Below are 12,598 nucleotides of genomic sequence, written 5' to 3'. Positions count from 1 at the left end.
GCCCAGCAGTTCGTCCATAAACTTGTCAGTTCATACAGTAATCTGTAAAGGTATTTGTTAATTCATCTAATAATTCGTTAATTAATTTGTCAGTTCATTAATACGAAAGGCTGTACGGACCTGCAAATTTGCAATGGGAGCTAGAAAGGGTGCAGTGTTTTCGGTACCGTGCGAGATTGACAGCTGGAAGTTTGTCTGGTTGTTGGGAAGTTTGCAGGTCAGTACAGCCTTTCGTATTAATTAATGAATTAATAGATTAATTAACAAATACGGTTACGAATTATTGTATGAATTTATCAATTTATGGACAAACTGCTGGACAAATTGACAAATTCACGAATTAACAAACGAATTGACAAACTAACGGCCGGATAGTTTTGACACAAATGGCGCTTCATTTGGTGAGCTTCAGTTTCTCTGCTGTGTTTGCTTATAAAGGTGTCCTTGGTTCCTGGGAGTTGGGTTGTGTGTGTCTGAGTCTCTGCAAATGTTTGTTGGTAGCAGAGTTCTTGTGACTTTGTCTCCCTCTGGTGGTTTATGTAATGTACTGCTGTGCTGTTGTGTATAGTACTTATTTATTTTCCTGAGAGAACCTTTCTAAAGCGTTTCACTGCCAGGAGGATAGTTAAGAGATGGGTGTGTGGCTTTCCTCTAGTGATAAGTGAGTACTGCAGAATACTTGTTTTTTTAGAGGTTTGTAAACGCTAACATTATGCACCCTTTCGGATACATACCTTGAATAAATTACTGAAATCCAAGACGTCGTTGAATTTATTTTTTATTCCCGACGTCTGTTTTGGTCATAGTGTGTTAACTTAGTGTGTGTTTCAAAATTATACATGGGAGTACTTTATTGAAGTAAGGATATTTAATTATAAAAATTATTTGAAAACATAATTTTTTGCTCTAAAAATTATTTTTATGCTTTTTTTTTTTTTTTTTTTCCAAAGCCACTGTTTTATCAGGATTATAAAAGCAATAAGGCCCTTTAGGGTGTCTGTATACGTTGAATATACAGACTTTATGTCTAAAATACATATTTTATTTAAAAAGAAAAAAAAATTTCTTGTTTTTAATGAACACAAAAGGTTAAAAAGTTTTAAAAAAAATATATAGATATATTATATATAGATATATATATATATTATATATATATATATATATATATATATATATCTTTTTAATCTTAAACATTTTGTGTATCTTTTTTTATTATTTTTTTCTTTCATATGCCTACATATATAACAACAGGGCTGCTTTGAAGGAACAATCTGAAACGGCCTGTTTTTTCCATTTGGAAATGCAGCTACAAATTGTTCATGGGCACATGTTGTTCACACATAAGGTACCCTGGCATTTACTACTGAAGAACTGTAGTGCTCTAAAGACTGGGAGTGTTTTAAAAAGCAAAGCATAATAGGGCTATGTTTCAATGAATTGAATGGCCAGACTAATTTGTTTCTCTCTCTCTCTCTCTCTCTCTCTCTCTCTCTCTCTCTCTCTCTCTCTCTCTCTCTCTCTCTCTCTCTCTCTCTCTCTTCAGAAAGCCATTGAAGTATCGGCTGGTAATCGCCCATGCTGTGTCACTGTATAATGGTGTGTGTTGGCATTATCAGGACTCCTCAGCTGTGTGTGAAGCTCAGGCTGCACAGAGAGATAATCCAGTCCCTCTATGCAAATACGTTTTTATCAGACTGTCTTCAGGAGCCTTTTTTTTAATAGGGCTTTTAAAATGGGAGCTGTTTGCAAGTTGCTGATTAGCAGACCCTGGGGGACAATTACAGTTCCTGGTACACAAAATCTCTCACTCACACACAATTTTTTGTATTTCTTATTTATTTATTTTTTTTTACTGTTGGACTCCTGAATATTTTTAATGCAACACGGCAGGTGTTTTAATGAGATAAGGATGGTTGCTACAGGACATTGTTTGACTGGCTTGTGTATCAGCCAGCATCAGATTGATTAATTAATATGGGATATATTTGTTGTTATTTTTTAGTGCCACCCTTTAATTATATATGGAAATGAATATGTCGCAGCTAAGCCATCTTTGGCATCCTGACTGTTTGAAAAATTGAGGACATAAAAGCCATAATGTGCCGTCTTTTCCGCGGCCTCTTTAGACTTGCATGCTGGTACAGCTATTAATAAAAACAATTGACAGTTATTTAGGGATTCATTCCTGAAAAAAAAGTTTGCAATGTATTCAAATGGTCATGTGATCCACTGAACCTATAGAAGCTGTGTGCAACTATTCATCAACAATCATGGAAATGCAGATGGCTCTCTGGCTTCACAAGGGGCATGGCAGTGGCTGCTTGTGCTAGCAGATATCTTCAACTTGGGCCAGCCTCTAGTTTTAGCAGCTTCCTTGCAAAAATATTAAGGTACTGGTGCATTTAAAGTAAGTAAATGTAACAGAAAGTGTTTTAAAATAGTGCATTGCTCCCATTTAAATCCTGCTGCAGGCTTCACCTCTGAATTCAACATGTGGGAGTCTGAGGTTGCATACCCTGTCTGGTAACAGCAAAAGCAAAACATTATTCAGACTGTTAATATCTATAGCTCTATAACTAAGTGAAAATGCCCAACTGTGTAGGCTACAAAATAACACAAAAGTTGCCTCATATTTGATCATTTCTGGAATTAATTTAGTTCAATGTGTTTTTAAAGAAAGTGTGCACTTAAAAATATAAAATCACGTCACACAGGTTTGAAATATGGGCTTTAAAGTATTTAAGAAAAACATTTACATATTTCAGAAACCTTACATTTTTAAATTGGCACTAAAGCTTATGAAGCTGGTAGCAGGGGTGTAGTTGCAAAAGCAGATGACTTAAAGTATGTGTGTGTGTGTGTGTATGTATGTATGTATGTATGTATGTATGTATATATATATATATATATATATATATATATATATATATATATATATATATATATATATATATATATAAAAATATTTACAGTCTAACTTGTGTACAAAAGCAAACAAAATACAGCATTTTTTCATTGTATATTAGATTAAGTAGTGTTTTCCTTAAAGTATAGTGCTATATGTCCCCTTCTGTTTAACTGCTGTGGGGAATTGCTGCAGTGGGGAACATAATTTGATATTCTAAATTGGGAGAAAAACAGGGGTAAAATAATTGCCAATTTTATTAATTTTTTTACAGTTAGCAGTTGCTGGTAGACAGTGTCGTACCAGTATAACCTCAGAACCCAGATATTTTACACCTGCTTCCCTAGCTCCTCAATTTAGCATGAACCCACATTAGTTCCTCTGTGCATCCCAGAGCAGCTCAGTGTTACAGTGTTAATAATCTGGCGCAAGTTTGTTTAATCAGTTTCTGCTGTTGGTCTCTGCAGAGCCTGTGAGTTCTCTGTGATTCATGCAGTCTGTCTCCAGCAGGTGTAATCCGCAGATAAGGGAAGACAGGAGGGCTGTTCATTACCTTGTGAGCAAATCAGTTATGTTTATATGGTTTTAATTAGAAAATTAGGCAATATTTTATTTGTTTGTTTTTTTCTTACTTCCCTTTGACAATTTAATTTGAATCTGGATTTAAAAAGCCCTCTTTGTACATGGGTTGGTTACTACAAAAGGAAAAGTGGGATACAGGTCTACTAACTGACTCCATATACATCACAGGTCTCACAAAATGTACGCCATTTAATCTTACTGCATTACAAAAGATGTGTGAGCTGCTTTCTTAGGACCTGTCTACCTGATTGGACTTTGTGTTCTCCTGAGCGCCTTGATTACTCTGGAAGGCCTACTGTAGGCCATAATGTACAAAAGCATCATTGCAGATCAATTCCACACAACAGTGCTGCCCTTATAAACTGAATGCAAAAGCTATATTGAAGATGATAATGCAGCCATCAATCATAGCCAAAGTTACTTATTTAATTAGCCAAACTGTAACATGCAGAATTATGGATGTGAAAACTTCCAGTAACCGCCTATACAGTCACTGTTGCCACTGTCCAACTATTGCAATCAGAAGCCATTGAAACCTTACCACACTTTAACACATAATACAGACCAACTTCAGTTACGTCCATGCATGGCACACACAGAAAAACTATGCTGTATTAAGTGTTGCTCCGTCACATGTATACCAATTCTATGCACAGGTTTGTAATTATTTAAGTCTGAGCCTTACTGCCAGTGAAAGTGATTAGTTGGCTCAAGTGCACGGTGCTTAACAAGAATGCTTCCATGCATGCACCTGAGAACAGCAGCATTGAGCAGTGAGAACCTAGCTCAACTTTCATGCCATCCTACCAGTGAGCTGTTCTGTAGATCAGACTTTCCACCCTAAACTTCCCCAAAGGAGGCAGTGGTCATTGAAGAATTGTAGGGTGCTCCTTAAATTTAAACCCCGTACAGCCTTGCCACATGGAATCACTGCAGTCTCAGCTGTACAGGGAATCGCTGCAGTCTCGGCCGCACGTGGAGTCGCTGCAGTCTCGGCCGCACATGGAATCACTGCAGTCTCAGCTGTACAGGGAATCGCTGCAGTCTCAGCTGTACAGGGAATCACTGCAGTCTCGGCTGCACATGGAATCACTGCAGTCTCAGCTGTACAGGGAATCGCTGCAGTCTCGGCCGCACGTGGAGTCGCTGCAGTCTCAGCTGTACAGGGAATCGCTGCAGTCTCGGCCGCACGTGGAGTCGCTGCAGTCTCAGCTGTACAGGGAATCACTGCAGTCTCAGCTGTACAGGGAATCGCTGCAGTCTCAGCTGTACAGGGAATCGCTGCAGTCTCAGCTGTACAGGGAATCGCTGCAGTCTCAGCTGTACAGGGAATCGCTGCAGTCTCAGCTGTACAGGGAATCGCTGCAGTCTCAGCTGTACAGGGAATCGCTGCAGTCTCAGCTGTACAGGGAATCTCTGCAGTCTCAGCTGTACAGAGAATCGCTGCAGTCTCAGCTGTACAGGGAATCGCTGCAGTCTCAGCTGTACAGGGAATCGCTGCAGTCTCAGCTGTACAGGGAATCGCTGCAGTCTCAGCTGTACAGGGAATCTCTGCAGTCTCAGCTGTACAGAGAATCTCTGCAGTCTCAGCTGTACAGGGAATCGCTGCAGTCTCAGCTGTACAGGGAATCGCTGCAGTCTCGGCCGCACATGGAATCACTGCAGTCTCGGCCGCACATGGAATCACTGCAGTCTATGCTACACATGATGGCCCTGTAGTGGTTGGGTGTTCCTATATTTTTCTCCAATTTTTGTACAATTAAGTCAAAATCATGGTTACAATTTCACTTGAAGTTTATGCCAATTATATTCAATAATCAGGCTTTTGGTCTATATACTTAGGTATTGGACTAAACTTAATTTAGAGCACCAAATTATTTTATGGCAGTTTTTCTCCCCCATTATGTTCCCTCACTGCAGCAATTCCCTACACAGCTCAGGAGAACTGAAGTTCAGTGAGCGTTCCTCCAATCTGACCACCAAACTACTTGCCTCTTTCCACCCAAAAGCTTGACTGTAGTTGTTGGTGAGTTAATGGCCAGCGCTTGAGTTCCAAGATTACCTGGCTGGTAGGAGCTGAAGTAGCAATGTTAAGGAGACCCAGTTCCTGTCACATGATTTCACAATCAAAGAAGCATAGTCAGAACTGAGAACCGAAAGGTGAAAATAAATGCTACACCCTTTAAATTGTACGACCCTGTATGCTGCCTCCATGTGCATGTTGTCAGGAAGATAATCGCATATCTTCACTGCTCGTGTGGTCTGGGGTGTGACCCCATGCCTACCCTCACACAGCCTGGGCCACAACACTTGCCTGGAACATTCCCTCCTTGGAAAGCAAACAAGCGGCAGACTGACCAGCAAACTAGAAAGATAAGAAGTTGTATAACTGACATCAAGTTTCTGTTTTCTTCTAACGGTAAGTAGAGTCACCAGTAGCTTGTCCCTAGAAGCTCAGAACACACAAAAAAGTCACACAAAAAAGTCTGTTTTAGCTTAACTCGCTAATAAATTACAGCTGACTAAAAGAAATGTCAGATTTATTTCAAACTAATAAGCTTTCAAAACATATTACCAAAATAAGTGTCCTTAATCTTGGCATGCATAATTTAACACAATACACAGTGTCATTTTTGTTCTCCAAACCCCTGGTTATCCTTTTCCCTGTGCAAGTGAGTATGGTAAGTATTAAGTTTTAAACTGCAGTGTTAATAGTTTTTAAATTTTGATATAGCAGTGATATCTTGAACCCACTGGGAATACAGTGCACAATATTACCTTACCCATTGTGTTGCTATTGTTTTAGACGGCTAAATGTCATAAACTAGCATTAGTGATATTTCTCTAGCTTGTCTGCTTGGAACTAATATTCACAAAAATAGCAAATATTGTAAGATGGAAGTAAACTTTGATCACAATTTTGAGATGAAGACATCTTAATAGAAAGAATTTCAAAAGCACTACAGAAGAACAGGTCTGAAGAATTCACTTCCTCATAACACTGCAGCGCAATTTAAGCTCCTTTTGAAGTCCCCTTGGGTTATAGCCAGGCACAGTAACCCCCAAACTCTGTTTGCACATCCTAACTTGTTTGGCCTCAGAGACTAATGGCTACTGCTGTAATCTCCTTTGACATATAGTATGATACTTTGTTTTGCTCCCAGTTGTAAGTAGAGGTGAGTGAAAAAGCTGACAGAAACAAAGAAGTTAGTTATTAATGTGTATCTGTAACCAGAAACAGTAAAAATCAAAAACCACAAGGGTCAAAGTACTGTGAAAGACAGCCATTCATTATTTATTAAACATCATGGTTCATTTTTAACTGCAGTGCTTCATGGATTTGAATATTTCACTTAGGGGTTGATTTAAACTTAAACCCTGCTGGATTAACCCAACCCTGGGCATTTCAATTGTACTAGTGAATCCTAATAACAGCCTGTTTTTAAAGGTTATTCCTAGCATAACCAGGGTTAGATGGGTGATGCAATCCAAGTTGATCCACCTGTGCTGTAAAATGCTCAAATACAATTCAGCTGTGGCTTATCCTGAGTATAGGTTGATCAAATCGATTCCTTTCTTATTACCTTTATATAAAATTAACACTGATGAAGGCAATAGCCCAGATCATTTTGAATACTTTATGACAGTAATTTTGATAAGGCATTGAGGGAAAGAGGAGAGAACAGATGATAAACAGCAGATCACGTTATATTCTCAGTGTAGAGCATCTATTATACATGTCATATGTTCCAATAGAACATGTATGGTCAGGATGTTAGAGTATAAAGGCTATCAAACCATACAGATATCCAAAAAGAATACACACAATCTTTTCATTGCACTGCAGAGGACACAAGCGCTGTACCTCATGCTGTCTCCACCGCGCTCTAAAGAATGAGTATTTTAAAAGGCACTTAAGAGCTGAGAAGTTCCTACATGGCTGTTGTGGTTACTTTGCACTCCTGGCTCATTCCTACATTTTCATAGGCACCCTCATGCTCGTTGGACCTGAAACACACAAACCATTTCTTCATTAATAAGTGTGTCAGTAACATCCACCCCCCACCACAACTGGGAGCTCTGAATTTGAGCTATCAGTCTGATGTCATGCAGAGGGACCATAGGTGTCAGTGGAGAAGCAGAGATTGGGTTCCAGAGGAATTACTTCTGGGAGTCTGGAGGTTTTAAAAGAACTCAGACTCCCAGAACTATGGCTTTCAATCTTGCAGCGGCTACCAATCACTGTGTTTCCTCTGACTTGCGTGTTTTCAACGTCGTTCCTTCATGTGACCGCTTGACGTGAAATTCGAGGGCACGCTGGAACTGCAGCAATGAAATATCTTCAAGAAGCGATCAGTAATAACAGTGGTCTAAAAGTGAAGGCCAAAAATGAAATGTTTACTGTGGAAGTTGTTTAATGGATCTGCCATGAGGTATATTTTCAGAAATTAACTTGTCTTATTCTCTATCACAATTTTGCTAATTGTAAGTAAAATTTTTTACTTTCAGCCTTTTTTTTTTTTTTTTTTAAGGTGGGCACCATCTTTAAACAATACTGCCTTTAAATATTGATCACATCTTCTAATGCTAATCCATATGCTGAAGATTGGGGTTCTTTCAAGGTGGTGCTCAAGGTAGAAAAAATGACCTTCAGTTGAGCAAAATTGCACAAGTGTGCCTATATAGGACTGGATTCACATGAAAAAACAATAAGAATGTGGCAATAGAAAAGTTAATTTCAGAACATACACCCTATGGTAGTTCAATTAATGGTGAACCAACTTCCATAAGGAATATTCCTATACTTAGACCTTTGTCCCTTTGTTTACTAATATCTATGAAAAAATACTATTTAAAAATCAAATGCACATTTACCATATTGTGCGAAACTTTTATAATATTAGGTAAGATTACTGGAATTACAATATTAGTGCTAAGTACTTTGATATCGACCCTAATTACATATTAACTATAAGTGCAAATTCAGACAACAGTGCAGCTTTAATTTAGTTTACTTTTTTAAGCATTAGGCTGTAAATGATCTTCTTATCAGTCAAGTATTTATTACTTTCTCCAATTTATGCACAAATGCTTCATTAATGGCTGAAGTGATTCTGTAACCAGGAGACTAAAAGAAATAAACTCAGAGTGCTGCCGTGGAGAATTTAAAAACATCAGTCTCTCACCTGACTGCATCCAAGACGTGTTCAGAGTTGGAGCCGTTGGTCATCACATATTCGTGTACTTTCACATGCTGTGGATCAGCCTCCTCACTGGAAAATAAAAGCACATGCTTACTGCGGCTGTATTAGAAAAGACAATCTTTTTAAACTTTTAAACATGGATGTTTTGGTCTTCAAACAGGTGGTTGTATAAAGCACTAGAGAGACTGCACTTAGAATGGGTTCCCTAGTCATGCTGTTGATGCTGAATCACTAGGACCCTAAGACCCAACCTGAGAATGTCAAATTGCTAGGAAATGGATGAGCACTGACAGGTTGAATTCTCATTCAGAAATTTAGTTTTAAAGGTCCTAGCAACCTGTTACACACACACACACACTCACAATGGACAAGACAGCTAATCTGAATAGAGGTGTAAAGATTCATCATGTATCGATTTGATATCGATCAGTTTGAACAGCTTCATGGTAAACTGGACCAAAACTTCTGTTATACAAAAAGAGATGTATTATACAGAAATTCTAGCTGTTTCCAATATCAAACAAAAACAATACAGTGTAGCTAATACGCCACGCTTCCAGAAATGCTCCTGTACCTGTACAGTAAATAGAAAGCATTGTGCACTCAACTCACCTGCGTTCCTCACACCAAACTTTGTTGACGAGGAAGGCGATGAAGACAAGGAAGAGGAAGACGACTACCGCAATGATCCCTGTCAGCCAGGGCTGCAGCACCCTCTGGGGGCTAGTCTTGCCTAAACATGCAAACACAAACAGGAGGACACTGACGCTGGAGGTACAATTGGAACTCAAAAATCTTCCTTTAGGATTGGTAAAGATAAATTAAAGGTAAAGGCTCTAGAAGATGGAAAATGTACCCACAAGTGATGGCAATAATGAAATATTTGTTATGGAAGCTGCTTCACCTTTAATGGAACTACCCATGGGATATATTTGCAGAAATTAACATTTCTCTCACATTTCTTTGCATCCATTTTGTATAAAGTGAGCACCATCTTTAAACAGCTCCAGTTGTAAATATTGAAAGATGGTTTAAATATGGCGCTCACATAAATGATGCAAAGTAGGAACAGTTGTCCTTTTGTTCAATAATGTCTATGTGGGGGAAAAAATACACATTTACCATGAACCTTTTATAGAGGAAAATGGCAGTTACTGATATTAGGTAAGAGTGATTGGAATAACTTAGTTTGCTCTATGTGTTTTAATATCAACCCTAATTTAATACTGAATCTAATTGTAATTATAAGAGTGAATTCAAACAACAGTGCAGCGTCCTTTTCGTGAAAACTTTTTTAAGTATTAGGCTGTTTTAATGTGTTATGTAAAAAAACTGAATAAGTCGGTAGGTGGGGCCTACATGTGTATTATTTCACTGCTATTTTGTAACTTATATAGGTTTCTGTGAAACACAAATGAGAGTTTTTTTTTTTCTAAAAACCTGAAAATATCCACTTAATAGATATTTCCATACAACAAAACACCATCAGGAAAAAAAAGACAGTCCCTGTTTTTTCTGTTTTCCTTAGCTGTAAAAAAGCTTGATGCTCTCATTTATAACCTCCTAAAACAGACAACAACTGCTCCGTCAAATCATCCAACATTGGAAACAAATTGATATTTCAGGTACCACTCCACTCCTAAGATGGATTGCTCATTAAAATATTTAGCATATTCTTAAAAAGGAGATCTAAGAGGAGGATCCTTCATGAGTGTTCATAGACTGTAGTTTTTCCACAAATGAGGACAGCCAAATCACCTATGAGACCCTGAAGACCTGGATTTAACATATGGGAGAATTGCTTTCTTTAAATCATGCTCCGTATCTGCTTAGCGCCACGATGTAATTTGTAGTATGAGTAACAGAGCGATTCCAAGGATTTGAATGAATGGAAGTTAGATTGCAAAATGAGATCCATTAAGAAAAATATTCACACAGGACAGCAGAATATGAAAAAGGTATTCTATCTCAACGCTTGTTGTATAACTATTCAGGGAAGCAATCTCTCCATCCTCAGTTGTACTGCTTTCATATAAAAAAGAGAACATTTCGGGGTACCATTTTACTAGTGGGATTGTTTGCTTATTAAAATAAAAATAAAAGTAAAGATGATATATTTACTGTGTACCCCAGTAAACCCAAATCCTTTGTTATTCTTCAATAACAATAAATTATGTCCAGAAAATTATTTCTTACCATGTTGTGCCACAGCTGCTCCAACAGCAAAGAGAAGGCAGAGCAACGCAACAGAAGCCTTCGGCATTGTATACAAAAAATGAAAAAGCAATAAATAAACAACAGGGCTCTTTACTGACGATCTAAAACCGATGCTTTCCCAAGCAAGGCAAGGTGCACAATGTCCAGCTCTGTATCCTATTTGCATACCTGCAATCCTGTGTGGTTAATATAGAACCTTGGACTCCCAGGAAAGCTCTCCAGCTGGCACACCACACAGATAGAGAGCTGGTCAACAATCATTTACAATTCAGCCTGCTTTGCATGCTCTGTCAGGGTGTTTACATGGTAGCCTGGCTGGCTCTTATGAACTTGTTGTGCAATGTTTTTGTAAAAAGAAAATATTGATTGTATTGTGTTAACTGTTTTTCTTCTTGGCTATGTTACCGTGGTGATAAACGTTGTTGGGAAAGAGTGAATTGAGGAGCAGGGCCAGGTGCTGTAGTAGGAATGCTAAAAGGGAACAAAAGATTTTTTTTTATATAGTTATAGTGGACTTATCTTTAAAAGTACCACACCAATGTGGAAATTAAAAAGGCAAATAAAATGTTACCTTGACAAGCGTGTGGAATCAATCCAAGAGTGTTCAACAATCCCAAAACACAATGGCATGAGATATGAAGACGAGTTAAAAGAGTTAAATATCTTCAGCCAAGAGAAAAACATCTAAAACACTCTGAACATTTTAAAACAATTAGACCCCCCCCCCCCAGTAAAGAAAGAAAATCACTGTGCTCTCCTTAATTTGAATGAATTGCTATTCCTATCTGCCATTAGTTACCATGGTTATAACAGATCATTAGAGCCTGTTTAATGAATGTATTTATTTGAAAAGGTTAAGTAGCATATTACTCACTGAGAGTTGACAGTCTCTTTTTATTATTGAATATAACCCATCGTTAACCTGTCCCTATTACAAAACCCCAAACTATTTGTCGAATTCCCTCCAGAGATCCCAGTTAGTGACAGAACCACTACAATAGTCTATTCATAATCTATTACTGTATTCCGCTGAGCTGCTAATCCTTCTGAACTCGGAGTGGCAAATGCAGATTAAAAAGGGGCTGTATTCCCTGAGGAGGAGATTGCTTTGCTCTTTGCTTCTATGACACTGCCTATATGGAAGTTCACAGGCAAGCAGTGGTTGGTGACTGGGCTTCATTAGCGCTGGAGAACGGGGTAGGTCTATAGAGAGTAGCCCCCTTCTCCACTCTGGGGAGAAATTAATTGAAATGCCTCTGAATGAAGGACATGGGCCCTGCCTTAGTATTGTTTTCCCACATTCTACTGAGTAAATTAGCAGCCCCCTTCCATATCTTCATGGTGGTCTATGGGGACAGCACTCTGATTTAATCACAGATAGTGCTGAGCATTGGGACATTCTCCAGCAATGCTTGGGTCCCATCAGCGGGAATTTTATTTGCTTCTTGTCCCAGGTTGATCCCAGTGGTATTTTCACTAGCCCAGCTCCTGCTTTTGTCAGGTGGACTGGTTTCTGATTGGTACTGTCAATGTTCGCCAATGCTGATTTTCAGCATCATACGGTGACTGATTCACTTCATAGAAGCGGTGGTATCTGTGCATAAAAGCATATCTCTGTCTGTCTAAAAGCATGTCCACATATATATATATATATGTGTGTGTGTGTGTGTGTGTGTGTGTGTGTGTGTGT

The 12,598-nt window shown here is 38.5% G+C and overlaps 1 protein-coding gene and 1 long non-coding RNA gene across 2 annotated transcripts; one reads left to right on the top strand and one right to left on the bottom strand.

Annotated features, from left to right (window-relative positions):
* Positions 1 to 68: 68 nt before the first annotated feature.
* On the top strand, positions 69 to 2,170 carry LOC121326876. The gene is made up of 2 exons (XR_005951509.1): positions 69 to 661; positions 1,544 to 2,170. It is a non-coding gene; the product is annotated as an uncharacterized LOC121326876 (long non-coding RNA).
* Positions 2,171 to 6,739: 4,569 nt separating this feature from the next.
* On the bottom strand, positions 6,740 to 11,127 carry pdzk1ip1 (PDZK1 interacting protein 1). Its single transcript, XM_041269882.1, has 4 exons — positions 10,888 to 11,127; positions 9,304 to 9,424; positions 8,674 to 8,760; positions 6,740 to 7,495 (listed from the first exon to the last, which is right to left on the bottom strand). Exons 1-4 carry the CDS (start codon positions 11,072 to 11,074, stop codon positions 7,420 to 7,422), a joined length of 471 nt encoding a protein of 156 aa, XP_041125816.1. The 5' UTR covers positions 11,075 to 11,127; the 3' UTR covers positions 6,740 to 7,419.
* Positions 11,128 to 12,598: the final 1,471 nt, after the last annotated feature.

Source organism: Polyodon spathula, chromosome 14, assembly GCF_017654505.1.
Source record: "Polyodon spathula isolate WHYD16114869_AA chromosome 14, ASM1765450v1, whole genome shotgun sequence".
In the NCBI taxonomy this organism is placed as follows: Eukaryota; Metazoa; Chordata; class Actinopteri; order Acipenseriformes; family Polyodontidae; genus Polyodon; species Polyodon spathula.
The sequence above is the reverse complement of the archived record's forward strand: the minus strand, read 5'-3'. Positions and strand labels throughout refer to the sequence as shown.

Excerpts from the sequence above, each read along its gene's own strand:
- pdzk1ip1 (XM_041269882.1), bottom strand. The coding sequence starts at position 11,074 with ATGCAAATAGGATACAGAGCTGGACATTGTGCACCTTGCCTTGCTTGG. Across the intron at positions 9,425-10,887 it reads AGCAGCTGTGGCACAACATG|GCAAGACTAGCCCCCAGAGG; the intron begins GTAAGAAATAAT and ends TTGCATGTTTAG. Across the intron at positions 7,496-8,673 it reads CACGTCTTGGATGCAGTCAG|GTCCAACGAGCATGAGGGTG; the intron begins GTGAGAGACTGA and ends TGTGTGTTTCAG.